General features: G+C 43.9%; 1 protein-coding gene across 3 annotated transcripts; it reads right to left on the reverse strand.

Annotated features, from left to right (window-relative positions):
- Positions 1–10,213: 10,213 nt before the first annotated feature.
- Positions 10,214–15,689, reverse strand: LOC147431285 (chaperone protein ClpB2, chloroplastic-like). 3 transcript variants are annotated; one of them, XM_086493893.1, is made up of 11 exons: positions 15,292–15,689; positions 14,670–14,743; positions 14,138–14,356; positions 13,663–13,897; positions 13,375–13,570; positions 12,736–12,790; positions 12,506–12,656; positions 12,091–12,399; positions 11,740–12,005; positions 10,681–11,607; positions 10,214–10,585 (listed from the first exon to the last, which is right to left on the reverse strand). In XM_086493893.1, exons 1-11 carry the CDS (start codon positions 15,620–15,622, stop codon positions 10,262–10,264), a joined length of 3,087 nt encoding a protein of 1,028 aa, XP_086350019.1. In that variant the 5' UTR covers positions 15,623–15,689; the 3' UTR covers positions 10,214–10,261. The 3 variants fall into 3 exon arrangements, with proteins under 3 accessions (XP_086350019.1, XP_086350020.1, XP_086350021.1); XM_086493894.1 differs by having other exon boundaries at positions 14,670–14,769; positions 15,292–15,430; XM_086493895.1 differs by lacking the exon at positions 14,670–14,743 and having other exon boundaries at positions 15,292–15,688.
- Between the last annotated feature and the right edge of the window lie 7,708 nt (positions 15,690–23,397).

Raw genomic sequence — 23,397 nt, forward strand, 5'->3', positions numbered from 1 at the left:
TAAACTTCCTCAAATATGTCACCATTCAAGAAAGCAGTAACAACGTCTGACTGATGTACATCCCCCAAACCAAAATGAGCTGCCAATGCACATAGAAAACGCACAATAGTCATACAACAAGTGGGAGAAAAAGTCTCTTCATAATCTATGCCTTTTTGTTGTGCATAACCCTTTGCAACAAGTCGAGTATTATAGCGATCAATCTCACCATCCAGCTTGCATTTCAACTTGTAAACCCACTTTGTACCAATGGCCTTTTTTCCAGCAGGCAAATCAATAAAGTCCATGTGTCATTTTCTATAAGTGCATCATATTCTGATTGCATTGCAGCCATCCAATTTTTTGAATTTTGTGCTTCATCAAAAGACAGAGGCTCCTCAACATCATGTAAGCTAGACACAACCGAAACATAACAATATGATGCATAAGATGCATGGCAAGAGCCTGAACGAGTGCAACTAGACAAAGGTGCATCCAATTTACTATCACCGCAATGTATGCACCAACCATTTTGGCATACCTCTAGCCTACTCATTTTCAACCCTTTCCTCATCAAGTACATCATGTACATCTACATCAGTAATAGGTTAATCTATAACATTTTCAGAAACCCCCATAGGCTGTACATTTGCCTCATTAGAAATTACATCCAAACTTCCACCACTGAAAAGAGGCAACAAAGTGTCATAAATGTCATGTGAGCTTATATTACTATCTCTAGTACATGACAACAAGGACTGAACGGAATCGTCCACAAATACAACATCCCATCAAACCTGAATACACTTTGTTTGTGGAAAATACAACCTATAACCTTTGCTTTCAGCACTATAACCATCAAAAAGAATTTGACAGCCGTATCATCCAAATTTTTGCGTTGTGTTAGTGTAACCAAAGCATATGTCAAACATCTAAAAACACGCATGTGCTCAATAGAAGTCTTTCTATCATCCCATGCTTCATATGGAGTAATAGACTCAAAGCTTTTGTAGAACACATGTTAAGTACATAAATGGCACACATGATGGCCTCAAGCCAAAACGAATGCGGCAAAGCTTGACTTTTGACCATACAACGTGCCGTTTTCGTAAGTGACCTGTTTTTCCTCTCAACAACACCATTTTGTTGAGGCATATAAGGCACTGTACATTGGTGTTTTATCCCACGACTAGCCAAAAATGCATTAAATTCATGAGACATATACTCCTCCCCTCAATCGGAACAGAAGATGCCCATAGTACATTTCGAGATATTTTCAGCCATAGCCATAAATTGTTTGAAGCACATAAAAGCTTTGGACTTCACTTTAAGCGGATACAACCATGCATGCATGACATAATCATCAATGAAAGTTGCGAAGTAGAGGTAATTGCCCAAGGACCGAGTTTGCATGGGTTCACAAACATCACTATGCACAAGCTACAACCTACATGTAGCCCTAACTAAACCATCCTTTGGAAACTTCAAACGCTGCATCTTACCCAAAATATAGCCTTCACAAATGTGTTTGACAGGTGCTTCAAGAGGAGGCAAAGAAGCAACCATATCATATTGTTGCAAACGCAACAAACTGGCAAAATTCAGATGATCAAAACGTGCATGCCAAAGTTTTCCATCTAAAATAGCCTTTGAATCCACAACTGCATTTGCAAAATTTTGTCCACACTTGTCATACAAAGTGAGCTTATACCACCCACGACACAAAATGCCAGATGCAATAATTTCATCACCAAAATTGAGATCATGTACAATACATCTATCATCCATAAATTTGACTACGAGACTAAGTCTTGCAAGTGAAAATACAGACAAAAGATTCTTCTTGATCCCAGGTACATAAAGTGCATCAACAAGTGTGAAAGAACTGCCATTTGCAGCAATAAGCACAATCTTTTCAACTCCCTGAACCGGATAAGAGGCTTTGTTGGCACAAGTAATTGAATTTCCATGAGGGACAGACTCAAGAGAGGTGAACAAATCACGATGTGAGGTAACGTGCTTTGTAGCACCACTATCCAAATACAACACATATGAATCTGCAGCAACTGACATGCATGCATCATGGACAATAAGATTATAGGTACACTCTGTACTAAAAGCCCATTCTACATCAATATCATCATCACAGTCTCGTTTCACAGAAGACTCAACTATAGATGCATTTGCAGCATTTGCAGTGGAACCACATCCCTTTCTTCTTAGCCTCTTTGGCCTTCAACTTAGGACACTGCTTGATCAAGTGATCATTAGCTTTACAATAATGGCAACGCATCTTCTTTTTGCCCTTATCACCAAAATTTCCAGATGAATTTCTGCCAACAAAAGCATTAGGAACATGCGATTTTCCACTCGCAAAAGAACCATGAGAAGTGGTTGCATTACTGTTACCACCTTTGAGCAGCAATAAAAACCTGTTCAACTACACATTGTCTAGTCCTGTTTTTGCTGGAAAGTGACTCTTGCAACAACAATGTGCATAATGCATCAAACTTGACAACTTCAGGATTTCCTTGGGTCATAAGTCTCCAATTACTAGCAAAAGTTTGGTAAGAATCTGGCAAGGCATCAAGGACAGTCTGCATAAGGGAACTGTCTGAAATGACTTCACCTGTAGAAATAAGTTGCTCATTGATGTCCTCGATACCAGCAAGGAAATTGTCCATATCGTCTTCCTCATGCATAATCTTTGATTCCAGCTCTTTAAGAAGCAATGCAATTTTAGTCTCATTGCGGCTTGCATAAAGACCAGCCAGAATATCCCGAGTCTGTTTTGCAGATTTTGCTGAATGAATGTGAGGAATAATGGTGCACTTCACAGACAACGCGATCAACTCATAAGTCTGCGCATCCACTTTACATCCCAACGAACTTGTTCTGTCGTAGGCAAACAACTCTAACAACAGCAATCCTTGCAGCAAGACCTGTAACATCCTCAACATCGCCTACATCCTCAGAACCAAGACGTACATCAATGCCCTGCACAACATCTTGTTGTTGTCAGCCATGGTAAATGTTGTACCTGATGTGAAAATTGCCCGAAAAGAGAAGAAACGAAGCAAGAACAACACGTGCTATATAGCACAAACCATAGAAGAATGTAAGGGACCTGTTATGCAAAAAACGGCACCAACAAAAATTTTACAAAAATTGACGAAATAGCCTGTGTAGCACTGCCTGTAGTGAAAACGAAGGTCAAACTATCGCTCAAAATTTTTGTCGACCTACGAATGCTCGCCAAAGCTCACAGAAATCGGAGAAAGTGAGCATGTGTGTGTTGGAGCTGCTGGCGACTAAGCCCGGGAGGACGCAACCTGCTCTGATACCAATTATTGGAATTAGGGTTGCAAAAACACACACACAACTCAACTTGGAGAAGAAGAAGGAAGTTCAAGGCACACAACGGAGAGTGTATTACTTAGTGTGCAATGGAAAGATAGATAGCCCTAGAATAATGGGCGTATGTACAATGCACGGGAAAAAACCTCCTAAAGAGGGAAAAAATGCCCCGATGGTCCTAAGTGTGTTCACACACATCACTACCACATGTATATGGTAACAGTTCTTTCATTGTTTAGTGTGCATGGGAATTGTACTACTGTGCCTGTGAGAAAAAAAAATGTAAGGTACTCAAATAAGGCACCAAGGCTTGTTAAAACCACCCCTTTGAGAGCCCTCGTTGGAAAGATGGTTTTTTAAAATAGACGTTGTCTACCTAAAAGGCACTATTGTGCCCATGAGAAAGCACTTTCTACAAGGACTCAAGAAAAGACACAAATGCTTGATAAAAACACCCCCTTAAGAGCCCTCTTTAAACAGATGGCTTATTAAAATAAATATTGCCCACTTAAATGGCACTATTGTGCCCGTGAGAAAATAACTTCTACAAGGAGTTCAAATAAGGCATCTAGCCTGGTTATTAAAAACACTCCATTGAGAGATTCTGTGGAAAGATAATTAATTAAGGGTTGTCCTTCTTGGCAATTTATCTCACGTTCAAGGCCAAGTTACCCACTTGGCCTGTCTCAGCGGGGTGCGCGCGAGTTTAGAGACACTCAAGAAAAAAAAGCGTAATTTTGGGCGAGATTTTGCAAATTTGGTCAAATTTGAATTTTGAAATTTGCATGAGATTCTTCATGCAAAGGCGGATTAGATAATATCAAGATTGATATTTTTTTGATTTAATTTGGACAGTCAATTTGAGAAAGTTTAAATTTTGAGATCTTTTAGGGGTTACAGACACCCAAGACCCAGTAGTGGGACAGTTTTCAGCAAATCACAAGTTGACACATAAGCAAGATTCCTAGTCGAACAATATACACCAAGGCCATATAAGCCTTGCTCGATTGTTTCTAAATGAAGGTCACATGGGGTCTCTCTTGAAAGCTCTTGAGAAGGAGTTTCCTCACACAATGAGCACACAATGGAATGATGAGTCAAGTAAATGCCCCGAATGGCCGGGTCAGGCCAAATTTGCTAACAACCGTTGGCCGCGAACGGAGCGTGCGTTTATGAATGCACATGGATGATCTTGAAGAGCAAGTCGAGGTCTCCGCGTGGAGTACCTAAACGTTCAAAACGGACAACCCATCCGCGTGTAGCGGCCAATCGACGTTCGCCGATGAGACTCGTCAATGAAGAGCTGACGGCCCCGCAACTGAGTCTATGGAGTCCCCACACGAGGCGGACTCCCCCGATACCTCCACGTCGTGAAATGGAGGGAGACACTCTCGTTGCTGAGCGTTCTCAAACCCAATCACGCGTCTGTAGTAGCCCAACGGTGAGTCGAGGAGAAAATGAAGGTCAAAACTATGCCCATCGTTCGCCGTCTCCAAACCAAGTCCATTGTGCACCCCGGGGCCACGAGCCGTGGTTTGCCAAGATCGGGTGGTCACATCCCACCATCACCCCGGAGGCCCCCCGCTCGAGCGGAGCCTAACATACACCCCCCCCCCCCCCCCCCCCCCCCCCCCCCTCAGAAAACTCTCGTCCTTGAGAGTAGCACTAGTAGGGTCGGAAACTCCCTGGTTAATACTTTGGAGGGTGTAGAACGTTGTGCGTCTACTTTTTGCAAAATGTGGCTACTTGTGAGCGCTCTTACCGAGAATGACAGTGTCTATCTCATAGCAGCTGAGCTGGTTCAAAAGCAAAAAGTTGTGAGTACCAAGTGCGCCTGGCACTTTTGATGGGGCTGATAGGGTAAGAATATATATAAGGTGGCATAGACCACTTGCTGCGTTGATCCATGCCGAGGAACCTATCTATTTCAGATTCATACCTGATGCTGCAATGACGATGCAACTATCGTCTTTGAGTGTGAGAACCAAGTCGCGTTGATTCCCACTGCTTCTTTTAAAGCAGATTTGTATGTCTTCGTGCTTGTTCCTTCCTGAATGGCGACGAAGGTCCACTTCGTATAAAGTTGAGTTGATTACATGGGTGCGGGAGTAGTGTGCACCAAATAGATATGCCTGTTTCGCGTTCCATGGAGAGTAAGGTACTCTGCTGAATTGAATCCTTAGGCTTGATGACCGAGCTGCCCGTTGCTCCTAAAGGTTTGGCCTTTGAATTTGCCTTCTTGAAGCACTTACTGAGTGCTCATGTAGACCTCGAAGTATTGATTTGAGCTTACCTGCTCGTTGAAATAAGGTATGTTGCGGAAGTTACCTTCTGGGCTTATTGAGCGCCGATCCGTCCCAACAGATGAAGCCTTTTTTATTCCTTCCTTGGCATACAAACCAAGGTTTTCCTGAGATTGACAGAGAGTCAATCCCATTGATCCCTTGAAGCTTTGGCATGCTTCAGGACGCTTCAAGGCATACTTCAGGACTCGGTTGAACCTGAATGTTTGGATCTAAGCCTTGCAAACTTGAGGGCAAGACTTGAAGTAGGTAACTCGTAGACAAGAAGATGGCCGATCCGCTTCTGTCCTTGCTAGCCTGCTTAAAGCTGGTCTTGAATTGAGCCTGACTGCTCACATCTGTATGTTCTGCTCTTAAAGAACTTTGACTTCTTCTTCACAAACCCGTCTTCGTTGGCCACTGAAAACAAACCTGAGAATCACTCATCTTGGGTCTTCATGTTTTCCCTTGCTTGGATCCGCTATGATCCTGAGGAAGGGTTATGTGCGGTTGAAAGAAAAGGATGTAAATGGGGGCTCCTCTCTTGAGCCCAATGTGGTTCACCACATGTCTTTTGTACATGTAATGGCTCCTGCAGGAGCCGGATGTAGGCATATATGTTGTCTTTACCTTGGGTGGCCTCCTGTCTGAGCCTGGATATAGGTATCTTTTGATTTTGAGGGTCCATGTCACCTGATGAGTTGACATAGCCTTGGTTTCCTTTCATCTGCTGAAGATGAGCCCAATCTACTTGGGCTGATATTGGCTTTGGTTCATGAGCAGTGCTATCCTCCGGGACCGTCACTGCGGGAGGCATCTCTCAACCTCCGGCCTTCTTGTGAGGGGGCCTTCCTCATGTGGCCCTTGCATTGAGCCGTCTTTATGGGGGCTATCCCCGGATCTCTATGCTGAAAAAGATGCATGGCCCGTCAGCTTGCAGGCCTCCAACTTCGTTGTGGTGCTCGGTCCACCCCTCTGGCCCTCTGGGTCTTTCGACTTCGAATGGATGCACGGTCCACCCGCTCGCAGGTACCCGACTTCGCTGTATCTTTTGCTCTGTCCACCCGAGTTGTTTTGTGTCCCCGGCTTCACTGCTCTCTCTCTCATGCACGGTATGTCCGAGTCGTTTCGGGTCCCCAGCTTCGCCGATGATAATCTTGACTCTTAAGGTAGCATGATGGCCTGCAGGCTCGCTGACCTGCTTATAAAGATCTTGTCTCACTGCTTTGAGCCTCTGGACGTAGCCTGATATTCCACAGGCACTTGGTCTTGCTTTTGAAGTTCCTCTCTCGCTGCTTTGAGGCTCTAGATGCAGCCTGATATTCCATAGGCACTCAAACCTACTTTTGATGTTCTGGGGCTAGAATGTTTCTGCTTGCGTCTCAATTGAAATGAGGGATATTGCCTTGCTGGGCTCACCCGGTGATCATTGGGGCTAGGATCCAGACTCCTTGCCTTCACCTACCAATTGAATTCTCCTCAAGAGGTACTCTTGAGCTCACGTTGATCTAGCGCGGCGCTTTCCCTCGCCGGCTTATGCTTAGCCGATCTGTGGAGGAGGGTCACTCTTGACACCTACCTCGTTGAAGTTGATGTTGCTGCTACTGCTACTGTTGAGATGAGGGGGCTATCTTGCCTGACCTCGATGAGTCCCTGCGGGACTACCTGTTCGTTGTCCCCTGACGGTGAAGAAGCCTTGGCTCCTGCTCCTCTCCCTTGTGTTGCATCGAAGCAAGCCTTGGTCATCTTAGGATATACTCTGGTTGGCGACTGCCTTTTTGATGTTGTCTTACTTCAAGACACCGTGTCTCTAAACTGTCCCATTCCAGTCCAAGATACTTAGAAGGATGAGCGGCCTCTTCCCATTCCAGGTGCTTTAGAACTCACGGCTACGTTTTGCTTATTTGATGTCGATACATTTTGATGGTAGCATCCTTGTACTTGTTCCTACTTCCTCTGAAGTGGCCTCTTTCCAGTCCAATAGGTTCCCACTCGCATGAGGGTGGAGTACTCCCCGCACGCCCTCCATCCAAGGCGCAAATTGATGTTTTTATTTCCCATGGGGGCTTGCCTCCGGAATACTGGTGAGCTTCACCTAGCTCCACTGTTATGTCGACCAAGTTTCCTAGGCCATGGCCACTGAACTACTTTGCTTTTCTTTCCTACCTGTGAATTCTTGAGCTTATGATGTCATCCAAGCTTGTTTGCCAGTCGGGTTCCCAGGCCCTCGTGGACAATCTGCACTTTGCCGTCGATGTTCGTGTCAAGGATCACACTCCCTGTGCATTCTTCATTCCATATACCCTTAAGCTCGATGATGCTATGATTGCATTTTTTGAACGAGGGATAGCCTGTGACCCTACCATAGGGGTCTATCTACATATGCTTTGCATTCTGATGATGAGCACTCTTACTATGACTCGTAGTCTGTCACTTAGGCTTGAAGTGCCATTAGTACATTCACCTCGTTGTCCATGCTGACTGCGGAGGCTATATCTTTGATTGAGTCGGCCCCTTACCTTGGACCGCTCTGCCAAGCCATACCAATACCAGGTTGAAGCTCAATGGATGATGGTCACATTTGACTCCAGGTTCGCTTGCCTCTTCATAAGGTGCTTGACAACTCCTGACGAGCCAGAGTAATGAGAAATATCATATCTGAGGGCCGATCCAACTGGTTACCCCATTTGAAGGTGATTGTTGAGGGGGACACTTACCCCCACAAGTGCTCGATGACTGGCAGCTAGCTTGATATCTTGAATCATGCTTTGCCAATCATGGAGGGACTCTTCACCTAGAAACCTCGCCGAAGGAAATTGGAGCCGACGTCTCCTGCCAACTCGGATACCCCTGTTGGACTTGTACTCGACATATTCATGAGCCACAGCTGAGCCTCTGCCGTCGGGCTTCCCACAATCCATTGGAGTCGGGTCACTTTGCAATCCCGATCACATTCTTGGTGACCCAGTGCGTTTACATCGCTAGCTCGTACCTTTTGTGACTTTGCTAATGATGTCCTGTCGTTGGCCAACAAAGATTTAGCTTTGATACCGAGCGTTACGGGTGTGCCCGGGATATTCATGGTGACACCTTCACCAAGAGGCCGAGGGTCCGCAACTTAGAGCATGCGGACTGAGAGACTTGCGTCTAACCGACTTGAGTCCCCTTTAACGGCTCATGATGGGCTTATCCAGAAAACGGCTCGAGATCACATATAGCTCGATGCGCGCGGGAGCCGTCTTGGCACCGCGCATTTGAAGTTTAGATTGAGTGCAAAAGCGTCTTTAGGATCATGTTGAGCGAACGAAGCTATTTGGGCCTTGAGCGCATGTCTAAGAGGTCCCTTTGGAACTCTCTCAAGCCACTTTAGGCAAACTTGAAAAATCACCAAAAATATCCCGAACAAATTGCAGCTTCTTAACACCCATGATGTGAGACTGCCATATGATATGTACATAGATTCTTAACCATGATGTGCAAACCAGACCGCGGGTCGAATCTGCCAACAGCCGACAATCGCAAACAAGGAGCACGTCGAACAGGTTTATGAATGTGCATGGATGATCTCGAAGAGGAAGTCGAGGTCTCTGTGTGGAGTACCTAAACATCCAAAACGGACAATCTGTCCGCGTGTAGCGTCGAGCCGACATAGATATGATGTGAGGCTGCTATATGATATGTACATAGATTCTTAACCATGATGTGCGGGCCAAGCCGCGAACCGAATCTGCCAACAACCGACAGTCGCGAACGAGGAGCGCCTCGGACACGTTTATGAATGTGCATGGATGATCTCGAAGAGGAAGTCGAGGTCTCCGTGTGGAGTACCTAAACATCCAAAACGGACAATCTATCCGCGTGTAGCGCCGAGCCGACGCTCGCCGATGAGACCCGCCGACGAAGAGCCGACGGCCTTGAAACTGTGTCTATGGAGTCCCCGTGCACGCTCCCCTGATACCTCCACATTGAGAAATGGAGGGGTGTCAGGACACTCCCGTTGTTGGGCGCTCTCAAACCCAATCACACGTTCGTAGTAGCAAAACGGTGAGTTGAGGAGAAAATGAAGGTCAAGACTATGCCCATCATCCGTCCTCCCCAAACCGGGTCCATTGTGCATACATCATCGAGGCTTTTTCAACCTTAGGAGCCAGCACAACACCCACACCCTCACACACAAACACCACACACACTCCTACTACATGGCTACTACAGAGGTCTCAAGTTCGAGACTACTCATTATCCTCCGCTTTTTCTGCCTAGTTCTCATTTTCATTTTTCAACGTTTTAACAGAATCATACACCCGAACTCTGCAATTAGTGAGAGACAACATAATTGTAGAGTACACAACTATTCTTCACGTGTCCACAATCAACGCCCAGAATTGCTGGCTTCCATCCGGTGAAGAAACATTAGTGAACCTACTCTACTCTAGGGAGGACAATCCTGAGACCAGAGACCCAATAAAAAACAGCATGGCAACTATCTTTAGTTGCATATAACAAAGTCATTCTACATCCTGTACCTACTACAACATCACTTTCCGACTTGAACTCGTCATTTACAAACTATTCCTGTTACCGATGGCACCCCAAAATTTAGAAGCAAAAATTGATCTATAATTTTGTTTGTATTTCTAACAGCATTAGCCATGGGCTACTGCCCCCGTGTCTCCCTCGGGAGAATTCTCAACGCGTGACAATTTTCGGAATACAAAAACTTCTTGCGACAGTTTTCCACGGTCTACGATCCTGACCTCAGTATCCAGAAGCACAACATCATCTGGACCAAATTCTCCTCTCAAAATTCCCTTGGACAATTCATTTTCCACATACTGCTGTATCACCCGCTTGACAGGCCTTGCACCGTAAGCAGGGTCGTAACCCAAACTTCCAAGGAGTTTGATAGCCTTCTCGGTATATTTGAGTGTTATCTTCTTTTCCACCATTCGCAGTTGCACCCGTTCCAGCTGCCAAATATAAAGGGCATGCATAAAAGATGAGACAAATTATTCAATGCTTTAAGCAGCTTGCAAACCAGCAATATGCAAACAGGGACCCTTACCTGAAGTTTTACAATGCTATTAATTTGTGTCCGATCTAGTGGCTTGAAGACTATGTACTCATCAATACGGTTCATAAACTCGGGGCGGAAGGTTTTCCTTGCCACTTCCAACACCTTCTCCTTCATTTCTTCATACAGCTCTTCTTTAAAAACTGATCTCTCCAATGTACTAAGGATAAGTTGAGAACCAATATTGGAGGTCATGATGATAATAGTGTTAGTAAAGTTCACAGTCCTGCCCTGAGAATCTGTAACGCGCCCATCATCCAATATCTGTAAGAAAATATTGAAGACATCCGAGTGTGCTTTTTCAACTTCATCAAACAAAATGACACTGTAAGGCCTTCTGCGGACAGCTTCTGTAAGTTGTCCGCCCTCTTCATAACCCACATATCCTGGCGGGGCTCCAATCAACCGAGAAACCGCATGTTTCTCCATGTACTCACTCATGTCAATGCGGATCAAGGCTTCTTCTGTGTTGAAGAGGTAAGCCGCTAATGCCTTTGCAAGTTCAGTTTTTCCCACACCTGTAGGACCCATGAACATGAAACTTGCAATTGGTCGGTTTGGATCAGCTAAACCAGCTCGTGACCTTTGAATGGCATCAGCCACAGCTTCCACGCCCTGCTCCTGTCCAACCACCCTTTTGTGTAGTTCCTCATCCAAATGGAGTAACTTTTCACGCTCAGACTCTTTCAACTTTGACACTGGTATGCCTGTCCATTTGCTCACAATCTCCGCTATATCATCTTCTATCACCTCTTTCCGAAGTAAACTTCGACCACTCTTGTGGTAGTCATGAAGCTCCTTCTCTGATTCTTCCAACTGCTTTTGCAATGCCAAAAGGGTACCATATTTCAACTCAGCTGCTCTATTCAAGTCATATTCTCGTTCTGCTTGTTGAATCTCCAAATTCACACGGTCTATCTGCTCAGACCCAAGAAACATTAGCATTTTCTATACACAAGCATTGTCCAAACCCACAGACCATCTTATCTTTCAATAATGAGCTTCAGAAAATGCAACACGACAATTTTCTCCCTCTTGGACCATTCCTACCTCTTCTTTCAATGACTTGATCCGGTTCATCAAAGACCTCTCTTTTTCCCACTGCTGTGTAAGCTCTGCCTGCTTCGCCTTCAGTACTTCTAGCTCCTTTTCAAGCTTACTTAGACGCTCTCGCGAAACCTTATCATCATCTTTTAGGAGAGAGAGTCGCTCCATTTCCAGCTTCAGTATAGCTCGATTTACTTCATCTAATTCAGTGGGCTTGGAAGTGAGTTCCATTTTGATCTTTGCAGCTGCCTCATCAATTAAATCAATGGCTGCAGGCAGAAGAAAACGTGTCCGTATGAGGAGAATGAAAAGGCCCAACTCCTGGCAGTATAAACAAAGGTGACTCAACATTACCCTTGTCAGGAAGAAACCGGCCACTAATATATCTATCGGCTAAAGCGGCCGCTTCCACAATTGCACCATCTACAATTCGAACACCATGATGAAGTTCATATCTCTCCCTCAAACCTCTAAGAATTGATATTGTATCCTCCACTGAAGGCTGCCCAACCATAACTTGTTGGAAGCGTCGTTCTAAAGCAGGATCTTTCTCAATATATTTTCTGTATTCTGTCAGCGTTGTGGCCCCAATGCAACGCAACTCTCCTCGTCCTAACATTGGTTTGAGTAAATTACCAGCATCCAGGGCTCCTCCTTGCGCACCTGAAAACAGCTCAAATTTCATTTCCAAATTCTATCGTTTTTATCTACATGGTGCAAAATGTTATCAAACCACCCGAACAATCTTTAGGAAAAGCCAAATCTTCACCTGCTCCGACAACTGTGTGAAGCTCATCAATAAAGAGAATAATCAGTCCATCAGAATCAGATACTGCTTTTAGTACAGCTTTGAATCTATCCTCGAACTCTCCACGATACTTGGCCCCAGCAATAAGTGCTCCCATGTCAAGTGATATAATCTGCATTGATGAAAAAAGAGAAGCCATGAGATGACACCTGACACGTTACGAGTAAGACTACAACAACATTGAGACTGACCTTTCTATTGGCAATCGCTTCAGGAACATCACCATGTATGATCCGCTGCGCCAACCTGTCTCCCAAAGAAAAGACAGTGTAAATTGCCTAAAACTATTGGCCAAAGAGATACAAATAAACTTGACAAAACAAGAAAAGCAAATCTTCTGTTTGTTGAGATACAAAACACCATATACAAGTGAATATCGTTTGCTTTTGAGATTTCACTCTCATCATTTTGATTATACAACCATTTTACTCAGACGTGTATTTCAACCCAAAGTACAGCGGTAACCCAATATCCAATGAAAGACACAAGGCAAGCTCCAGCATTATAACAAAAGTAGATTTGGTTAAATTCACAAGCATTTTCTTATTTGTCTCTTAAGGTTTACTCCCATCATTTTCAATTTCCAATTTTACTTAACAACCTACCACAATACACTCACAAGTACTTACAACCAAGGCAAAAAGGCAACCCAATATCCAAAAGAAAACATCAGGCAAGCTTCAGGACTACAACAGCAGTTAGATTTGTAGCATAGGATCTGCAGCCAGTATAATCAAACTTCAACATCATACAGCAAAGACGTGCACCCAAACATTAAACTGAAGCGTGGATACACAAAAAAAACCATCACGAAGTGCCAGTTTACTCACCCTTCAACTACAGCAGTCTTGCCAACCCCAGGCTCTCCTATAATAACAGGATTATTCTTTGTCCTTCTGCAAAGAATCTGTATGCATCTTCGAATCTCTGCATCCCTCCCAATTACAGGATCAAGCTTTCCTGCACTTGCCAACTCCGTAAAATCGACCCCATACTTCTCCAGAACTTGATATTTTCCTTCCGGATCTGGCCAATAGAGGAAGAATGAATCTTTCCATGACATCACAAGACAAGAACCAACATCATTTACAACTCAAAATCTTTGAATTGTCTCCTACTTGGATCTGTGACCTTCTGTGTTCCTCTGACTGCTTGAATAGCTGCTCGCAAGGCCTCTTCAGTCAAGTTGAATTCGGCCATCAGGCGCTTCCCAAAGCGATCGTCTTGCACAAGGCTTAACAACAGATGCTCCACTGACAAGTATGAATCACCATACTCTGCCTTGTAACGTTTTGCTCGTTCTATTACAGCTCCAAAATCTGGTCCCATGACAACTGAAATGGTACCTGTGATCTGTAGCAAACGAGTAATTACATTGTCTCTTCTAAATCTGAGAATTTTGAAACTTTAAATGATTCCATCTGTTACAGCAAAATAAATGCATTGCATCTAATGTGTCCCACAGGTCAGACTAACTCTTATGCCATAATAAATTGAGTGTCAAAGCTCCATGAGAGTCAAACCATACAAAAGTTACCCTCTTTACAGCCTTAAGTTCGAAGTTCAAACATATGAGAAGCTAAAAACACTGACCTTGGGCTGACTTTCAATGTATCGCTCCGTATACTGAAGAATCTGAGTATTGTCCAGCCCAGCCTTTGCAAATAATCTTCGAGCAAGTCCATTTTTTTGTTCTAGCAAGGCTTTCAGCAAATGCTCTGGTTGAATGATTTGCTGCCTGTGTTTTTTGGCTACTTCAATGGAGTTGGCAATCGCTTGCCATGACATTTCTGTGAACTCTGATGGGTTTAACTGCCAAATCATGAATTGCAAATTAATATTGTGACAAGCACCAAAAACTTTATATACTATCCCCCCCCCCCCCCCCCCCCCCCCAAAAAAAAAAAAACACAACACACACACACACACTTTGTATATTTATATTAAGAAACATTAAACCATCCAATCAGTCAAGCTTACATAAGCACATTAAATATTTGTGCAGATACATGCTTCCTAAACAGGTTGATAATTTCTGTGTAGAAAATCAGCACGCATACACAACACTCATACATGTGACATAAACTTGAAATGAAGCAGACAGCTCTGTGCAGGTCTTACGCACTCTTAGACAAGGGCCTCCCCCACGCGCCCAAAGTGTCTTCAGAATTAGTGTCAAAAGTACTGCAATGAGTATCTCTGTTTTGATCATCGAGCACCAATTGCTGTTTATTCCAATAGTTAAAGTGAAAAATGTGGAGTATACAGAAAATGTAAGTATAAACAAATTGCAAACCATCGACCATCTTTTTGACTCAATGCATTGAAGCAAATAAAAACTAAACTCATTCTTTGTGTTTCAGAATACTAACTTTCATGAAAGAAGGGGGAAGCGGTTGGACTTTCCACCATGTTTGGTTTAGTTTATTATAGGAAAAGAGTTTGTATCTGTGTTTCCATGAGATAATGCAGTACTTCTACTACCTAAGCCCTTGGGAAGCTCTAGAGTGTATCACTTACCTAGCTACATGTGTCATCACCCATATGATGAATATACATTCCTCATTTGATAGATTGGTGCGCAAAGGAAGGTGATCAAGGCTACCAAGACTCGCTTGCTCTTTCATCCATTTGGATTGTGGAAGCTTGATAGCGTCATATTCATGTCTGTTGTTTGAGCTTAGTGTGGCATACTCTGTCTATTTTGATCTGACTGAGTTCACACCATGGAGACATGTAAGACTTACCGGACTCTCTGCCGCACTCTGATAGGCCCTGAAGGCCAACGAATGAGGATGATGCGCCCCTGTGAGGCCGCCAGCAAAGCTGTGAGCCGGGAGGTTCGCTATTGAGGCTGGGAAAACTGCGGGAGGAAGACCAGACCGCCGAGCTGCTCGGGTGGAAGGGGAAAGGAAGCGAGGAGGCCTCCATAGCTCCTGCTGGTGGTGATGGCGAAGGGCACGCAGAGAGGACGATCGGGGTTGGGCCCGGGCTTCTACAACAGCCCGGGCGAGCTTCGAAAATACAGCCGTGGTGAAGATTTCTGAGGGTGAGGGTGATGAGAAGTAGAAAAGGCATATGGCGATCAAACTCTTAATTTTGGTTTCTGCTGCCGGAAGCTTCTTGAGGTTGCTACCACCGTCTTCCAAATGTTTTGATTTCCTTGAGGCCAAAGCAACCTTCAGATGTGCATTTTGTGTGTGTGTGCGTACGCGCGTTTTTTGGCTTTGGGTGAGAGAGAGAGAGAGAGAGAGAGAGAGAGAGAGGAGTCAAGGTGTATAGTCGAATGCGTGGTCAAGAGTTTAACCCACATGTTCATGATTGCGTGGAATTGTATTGGTCTTCGCAAAATAAAACTCAAAGCCGTGAGTAAGGTCATTGCGCTTCCATGCAATGCATTAGTTTTGCAGAATCAAAAGGGTGGCCTAGTCATGGATCTCACATTGGTATCAAAGCCATGATTGATGCACCAATGGCTAGCGCAAAGCACTCACGAAGGTAAACAGTTCGGTTAAGCTACATATAGGCCTAATTCCACAATTGGGCGTAGATTAGCCGATTTACTAATTAAGTTTAGTTGAACCTTTTGTGTTAAGATTATGTGTTGAGAAGAGGGTCGATTTTTCAACTTAGTTGCACTTGCATGGTAGAAGAAGAATTAATATTATTGAAACACACACACAAGGAGATGAAGAAGAAGAAGATGGAGATGGAGCAAGAGCACTCTTCAATTGCACAAATGAGAGAATGAGTGAATTTTAGGTTTAATTGACTTTTATATGAGCTCGCCCCATTCACACTTGGGCGCCCATGCTTATCCAACTAATCCCTTGAATGTTCCAGTTAGAGTTCGCCTCTCATCGACGATCACTCTTACCCTTTTCCTATTGGACCGACAAGCCCGGTACCTGACTCTACCAAGTAAATAATACAATGTCCGTTGTAGGTGATAGGGTGTCCGTGAGCCGTGAGGGTTAACATACCCCCCTTCCTCATGTAGATTCCGTCCTCGGAAGCTATTGAGTTGAAGCGCGTTCGTCGAAGTGGAAGAGCTTTTGAGATCAATGTCCTTAGCCTCCTTCAGTCACTGCAAAATCAAACAACATTGGCACAGTAATTGCATTCTCATAAGCAATTAAAAAGAATATGCAGTTGTAGGCAGACAATTTGATTGGTAACAAAATTTTAAAGGTGGAAGAGCTTTTGAGATCAATGTCCTTAGCCTCCTTCAGTCACTGCAAAATCAAACAACATTGGCACAGTAATTGCATTCTCATAAGCAATTAAAAAGCATATGCAGTTGTAGGCAGACAATTTGATTGGTAACAAAATTTTAAACCATTTGTCAGCAATAAACATTAAATTGCAATATAATCAAACGCATAAACAGCTGTAAAGGTAAAAAATTAAACAAGTCTGGGGTCGCTAATTTAACGGTCGAAAGGCATAAAGATCGACTATTAATACCATGGGTAAGCTTCTTAATTTTCTCTGGTCAATTAAGTTGTTTAATCGTGAGAGCCAAGTATTTCATGTTCGAGGGCTGACTAGAGGCTATACCTAGAAGACCTTCTAGTTAAGCAATGATAAAAGGAATTTCTCATGAAATCATCGCCTGACTGATTACCTTTTCTTTGACCCCCCCAAAGTCTTTTCAAAGTGATTCAATTTTGATGTGTGTGCTTATTTTGTATGCCTTGGGTTTTTTGCTTTTCAAGGAAAAGCGCCCACACTGGGAACCTCTAAGGCTCTAGTACCATAGGTGATACATGTGAGTGAAGTACCCAATCAAGCTGAGATTTCTCTTCCAGCTTAAGATTTTACATTGTGGCACTTTGATTTTTTTTATAAAAAAAAATTGTTTGTTTTCGGCATTTTAATTTTGTAACTTTGGGGGGTCATATAACTCTGTTACACCTCCCCAGGCTCATCACACTAGTAAACTCCCTTTATAATACTTAAGCTAAAGGTCAATAGGGACTAAGCCCACTAGAAAGCCCTAGCACATTTCACACAATGCTGCCTAGATCGGATTAAGAACCTAAGTAACCATTGTTTATTAGGAAGGCATTCTCCATGGTATTAAGAGAAGATCTCTAACACCTAGCTTGGTCAAACTGGCTTAGTCGGACTGCTTGATTTTTAAACCTAGACAAGTGATTATGACAAAAAACTACATTGAATTTAATGTTTGATACTAAGCAAATGCGTTGAATATTATGCTACCAATCATAATTAAAGCAGACAAACATGTATGCAAAAAGATAAGGGGCAATGCTAATGGACAAGAAACACCTGTTTGTGTTGATGGTCGCGCTTGATTTGAAAAGTGGATGAGAGAAAGATTCCATGGAGGTCCAAATCCTAACAACAGTAACACGTTCCTGTACACACTAGGGAACACAAAGAATACCTCTAGGAGGCACATCAGTGGGAAAAAGAAACTTTGCTAATCACTCCACTCTAAAACAGAAACATTCCTATCGTACTAATTCTACCTACCCTCCATCACTCGAGTGATGAGGATCAAAGGTGTTTTATGGCATAGGTTTCTGTTTCAATGTACCGGATGCGAATGTGTAGGTCTGAGTCAATGTTTTCACTTTTATTGTGCATACTCGTTTGCTAATTGCTCTTGCTCTTTATTTTTTTATTTTTTGTGAGTATAAGGATTTATATGTACATTCCCTAAGATTGGGAGATTGAGAGGTCAGGGAGGAAGGTTGGATGTCAGCAAACACTCCCCCCTTCCTTGGGTAGATCATACCGTTTGAAATGTGCTTGTCACCCTTTGAAACCAATTGTTCCAGTTGGTAATAGGGGTGAGGATTTTTGCCATTAGTTTTCTATTACCTTAGGTGCCTCGTCGAGTTGCCAGGGTGGTAAGGTACTCTCCCAGGATCGAACTTGAAGTGGTTCATCAGGTGATTCTTAAACACTGAGAGGTGTGGATTCCTTTGTAACTTCATGGAGGTTCACTATTGTAGGTGGAGGCTGTGGAGAAGCTTTTAACTCTATGGATGCATTACATGAGGAGCTAGAAGCTTCATGGGACTCCCCCCTTCCTGAGCTAGGTGGAACAAATCGTTCTTTCTTCGGTACCCAAATTAGCTATGGAGCGGGTGTGTGGCATTCTGTGATTTTTTTCTTTCCACGATCTTCAATTCGCTTTGGAGCTATAGGATTGGGCTCACATGGGTCAGGTAACAGGTAAGAACACAATCTACGTTTTGGCACCCAGATTTGATCATTTCCTTGATAGTAACCTTGGGCTTCCAATAGTTGTTTAGGGATCCACCGCCACGTTTTCTTACTTTTCTTGGAGCGAGTGGGATGTTTTTTACAAAGCTTCTGTTTTTTAGCACTAGCTATGGTCGCTAAAGAAGCTTTAGGGACCCACTTGTATGTTTTCTTCGTTATATTAGGATGAGTCTTGTCAGAAGCCATATACATTGCTTGTAACATATTTAAGGGTACGGGTATTTCATCCCCCTCCAGTGTTACCCAGGTCGTCCCCCTGTTTCCCCAAGTGTCTATCGTTGCTGCTAGGTGGACCCAATCCACATTGTAGGACTCGGTCATCCCAAGTAGTACATCCATATAAGGAGAATCTTCCCCAACATCAGTGTCCGCTTTACACGTGTAACAATACTGCAATGGGGCCGAGTGAACTGTGGTGTCAGATCTATGATCAATTATGAACCTGTTTCCTAGAGGATGTGCTCGACCAGTAACAAGATCCACTCGAATGACAGAATCTTGGAACTGCAAGTACACATGGTTTTTAGACCAGTCATGCACCATTTTTGCTTCCCTCATGAAAGGACGTCCTAAGATCATCTCTGATGCCATAGTGTGTTTGGAGAAATCCATAACAATAAAGGTAATCCTTATTTTATGTCCAAAGACCTTGATCTTGAGATCTTCTAGCATCCCAATAGGTTTAACAATAGACCCATTGGCCATCTTCACTACTATGGTTGTGGTCGCAAGGTGAGGTCTTCCCATAGTTTCCCAGCAATTTTTAGTCATAATGCTAACCTGAGCGCCACCATCAAGGATTCCCTTCACAGTTAATCCCTTAGTAGTGATTGGTATGGTCGCATTGGATTCATCACCCTCAAAGTATTGTCCCAACTTGTTAACAGGTATTTCTATAACAAGGTTCTCATCTAGGTTGGGTTGTGGATCTAAGTGTTCCTCCTCTATTGGCATCTCCCCAGCTCCATTCATCTGTGCAAATTGTGGTAGCCCAAACTTTAGTTCTCCATTGAGGAAGGCTCGAAGAGCTGAGACTAGCTCAGGGTCTTTATATAGTTTGGACATGATGGTGGTTCTAACTTCTGAAGACATGAAATCCATCAATTTGGCAATGTTTAATGGCACCTTTTGGCCTTGAGTCCCTTGACGTGGGTAAGATGGGATCTCCATTTCTTTGATAGGATCAAGTAGTCCCTCAGTAAACATTCTTTCCATCAAGAAGTGAGTACGCCCACTTTCCCATGACTTTAAGTCACTTTCTTCTTGGATGACACTAGGTATGGCTAAGGGTTTATGGACTTGGTGAGCTTGTTGTTGCGTAGGGAACACTGCGTCTGTAATCTGGATCTGCCTAGGTGCTGGTTCTAGATGCCTTTGGGTATCTTCCACCAAAATCCTTAATTGCTTGACTCGCTCAATCTCCTCTGTAGGGTTTGGATAAGTTCCTAACTTCTTCTTGGATCCTGGCCATTGTGGTTCATGAAGATCTTCCTTGTTGGTTTCTATCTTAGTGGTCGTTTTTGTCTCCATGGTTTCACCTGAATCAGAATCTTCTTCAGCGTCGTTCATATATACAGGGTCGTCACCAGCCCCTCTGTTGGTCTTTGAATTGGGGTCTGACTTCGCTGCTTTTTGTGATCTCTTTCTTCGTGTTTTCTTCTTTTTTTGAGATTGGGCAATTGATGCCGTGTCTCTTTTCTCAAGAATATAATTTTGTTTTTGGATCATCGATCGTGTGAGTACGTTTACTGGTACCATAGGTGTACTTGGTGATGGCTCCTCAATAACTTCAATCAAGTTTAATGGCGTGATCTTTGGTGCATTCGGATAATGTGGACATTGGGCAATCAAATGATCTATGCCACATCGATTACACATGAGTATCGGCATTGTAGCCGTGCTCGCTTGATTGGTTTGCATTAGTGTGGCATTCATTTGTAGCCTAATAGGACACTCGACTACACGATGTGGACCTCCACACTCATAGCATTGAAGAGGTGGTCTCTTAGCAGTGTAATTGATATTTTGGCCTCTTGCCGCAAGAGCAGCTACTTGATAGACAGGTTTGACTTGTCCCCAATAGTCCTCCATGTAGTATTGTGGACTTTCTTCAAGCACATCCATCCCATAGGCAATATTAGGATCTATATCTTCCTCACAACCTTCCAAACAAGAAATAGATGACTCACAACCCACTTGATTCACAGAAGCGATTCTCAGATGTGGTGGTTGCGGTCCTAGCACTGCAGGTGGTAAGGGTGTTGTTTGGACAACATTTTGGGCCCTAGGGACCATGTGTTGTCCTGTTTGTTCAAGAGGTGGGGCCGGCATCAATGCAGGCACTCGAGGTGTGTCTATCCATGCTAAGGTTGGTCTATTGGCCATCGTGTGCTTAAATGCTATGCAATCCTTAGCTTGATGACCATACCTTCCACAGGCATTGAAATTCCCATTGAATTTTACTATAAAAGTAGGGCATTCACTGGTACTATGCGGTCCATAGCATACTGAGCACCATTGTTGCTCCCTTCTTGGATACATATGATTTTTTTGCGGAGCACGATTGTCTCTAAGACTCTCTTGAATAGCCTTGGTGAGATCTGCTAAAGTCATCTCAATTATCTTTGGCTCCTTAGCAATAGGCTTTAAGGTCATTGGCTGATGCCCTGATGCTTGCGAGCTAATAGATTTAGTCTCAACAGACACTCTTTCTCCTTGAATCATTAAATTATCCTCCAATTGGATCGCATTGGTGGTGACTGCTTCCCAAGTGGTGATACCTCTAATGACTAGGCCATTGTAGATATCCTCATGTCGTAATCCCCTAATGAATCTATCAAGCATTTGATTATTTTTGAAGCGCTCATTTGGATTACAACGAGAATTTAAAATGCTTCAAGCGACTAATAAAGTCTCTCACCGACTCTCCTTCCTCTCGTTGGGCTTTCTGGAGCTGAGAGGCTACGCCTCAAAGCACTCCCTCTCGTATGTATTTCTTTCAAGAACAGTCTCCTAAGAGTAGGGTAAATCGTTTTTTCTTCCACCCTTAGGGTTCTATACCAGTCCCCTGCCTTCCCACTTAAGGTTAGGCTTAAAGAATTACTCTTATGCAGGTCATTGTGTTCTCCTAGAGAATCGCATATTTGTTCGAACACTTCGATATGCTTTCTCACATCCTCGTCTCCACTAAATTTTTGTGTGAGCTTGGCTATTTGTACTGCCTTTACGCATATTCTCAGCAATAGATTGACCAATAGCTTAAGCAAATGTTGCCAAGTCACCTAAATGAGCAGGCACCGTGGGTGAAGGCGCTCCAGAGACTACATGTGGAGTAGGTATTGGCGCATAGGAAGCCCTTGGGTTCCACGTTGGGTACGATGTTGTGCCATGTGGTGGCCCAAAGTTCATATGTGTGGCCGTAGGCATAGCAGACGTTAGATGTGACATGCTAATACTAGCCGGTATAGTCCCCTCGAAATAAGAACTTGGGTGTTGTGGTTGTGGAGGATAGGTTGTTGAAACAATGGGAGGGGCAGGGACTACATGAGTATGAGGACCCATAGGTGCATACGATTGGTACACACTTGTAGCTACTGTTGCAAGCATTGAGCTACCATGTAGTGGTGCTTTACTAACAAATGAGGTCCATGGCGTGTTTCTCGGCATGCCCATCATTGAGGTAGGCATGGTAGCCGTGGTGTCATCAAGGGAAAGATGAGCTAGACTTGGAAAGGTGAAGCTATCACTTGTGGGCTCAGATTGCACTGAGACGCCTGGAGAAACAACATATGGAGGATCCATCGGACTTACCGAGGGAGTCTCCATTTGCGATAAGGTCAATTGTTTAGCCTTTCCTGTATCTAAGAATCCCATGAGACCCGTTGAAGGCATGTTAATCCCCTTGTTCTGTCTCTCTAACTCATTGACCCTATGGATGACCTCACAAACTCTTTGTTGTTGATCCTCCACACTAGTAGCAACCATTGTGGATTGTAGGACATCTAACCAACCCACGTGATAGGTGTGACATGTGTATAGGTCGGTCAGAGTCTCTGTTTTTAGTTCGTACTCCCAGTTCTCATTTAAGAACACTCCATCTAGGATTGAGGTGCTAGGGGTGTCCTTTGAGCTAGATGCAATGTTGCTTTCTAGGGGTTGGCCCTTAGCGGTTGCTAAGTCAGGAGCACTCGATTGCTCTCTTAGCAAGGATATTGACATAGGGGCTTTTGCTTTTAACTCTCTTCGTTGCTCCGCCTTGCGTAAGCTCTCGACTTCCTTTTTCTCGCTGCAAAGGATATACCACTCAACCTCTTGCACTTCGGTAAGGCTTCTACCATTGGGTAATATGACCTCGGAGGGAAATAACTCTGAAGAGTCAGGAGGTGCAGTGAATGAAGTATTCACATGCACATTCTCTAAGGGCATAGGCTCTACGTTGGTCATGAATGGAGAATTTACTTCCCCACCCCACTCATTTACATAATTAACTCCATGTTCGGAGCGAGTGGCTCTACTAAAGGTTTACTTCAAGGGGCTAAGCCCGCTCTGCCCCGACTGTGGGCCCATGGCATGCATGTCTTTGGCTTGAGCTA

Source organism: Adiantum capillus-veneris, chromosome 21, assembly GCF_014529385.1.
Source record: "Adiantum capillus-veneris isolate H3 chromosome 21, ASM1452938v2, whole genome shotgun sequence".
NCBI classification, from domain to species: domain Eukaryota; kingdom Viridiplantae; phylum Streptophyta; class Polypodiopsida; order Polypodiales; family Pteridaceae; genus Adiantum; species Adiantum capillus-veneris.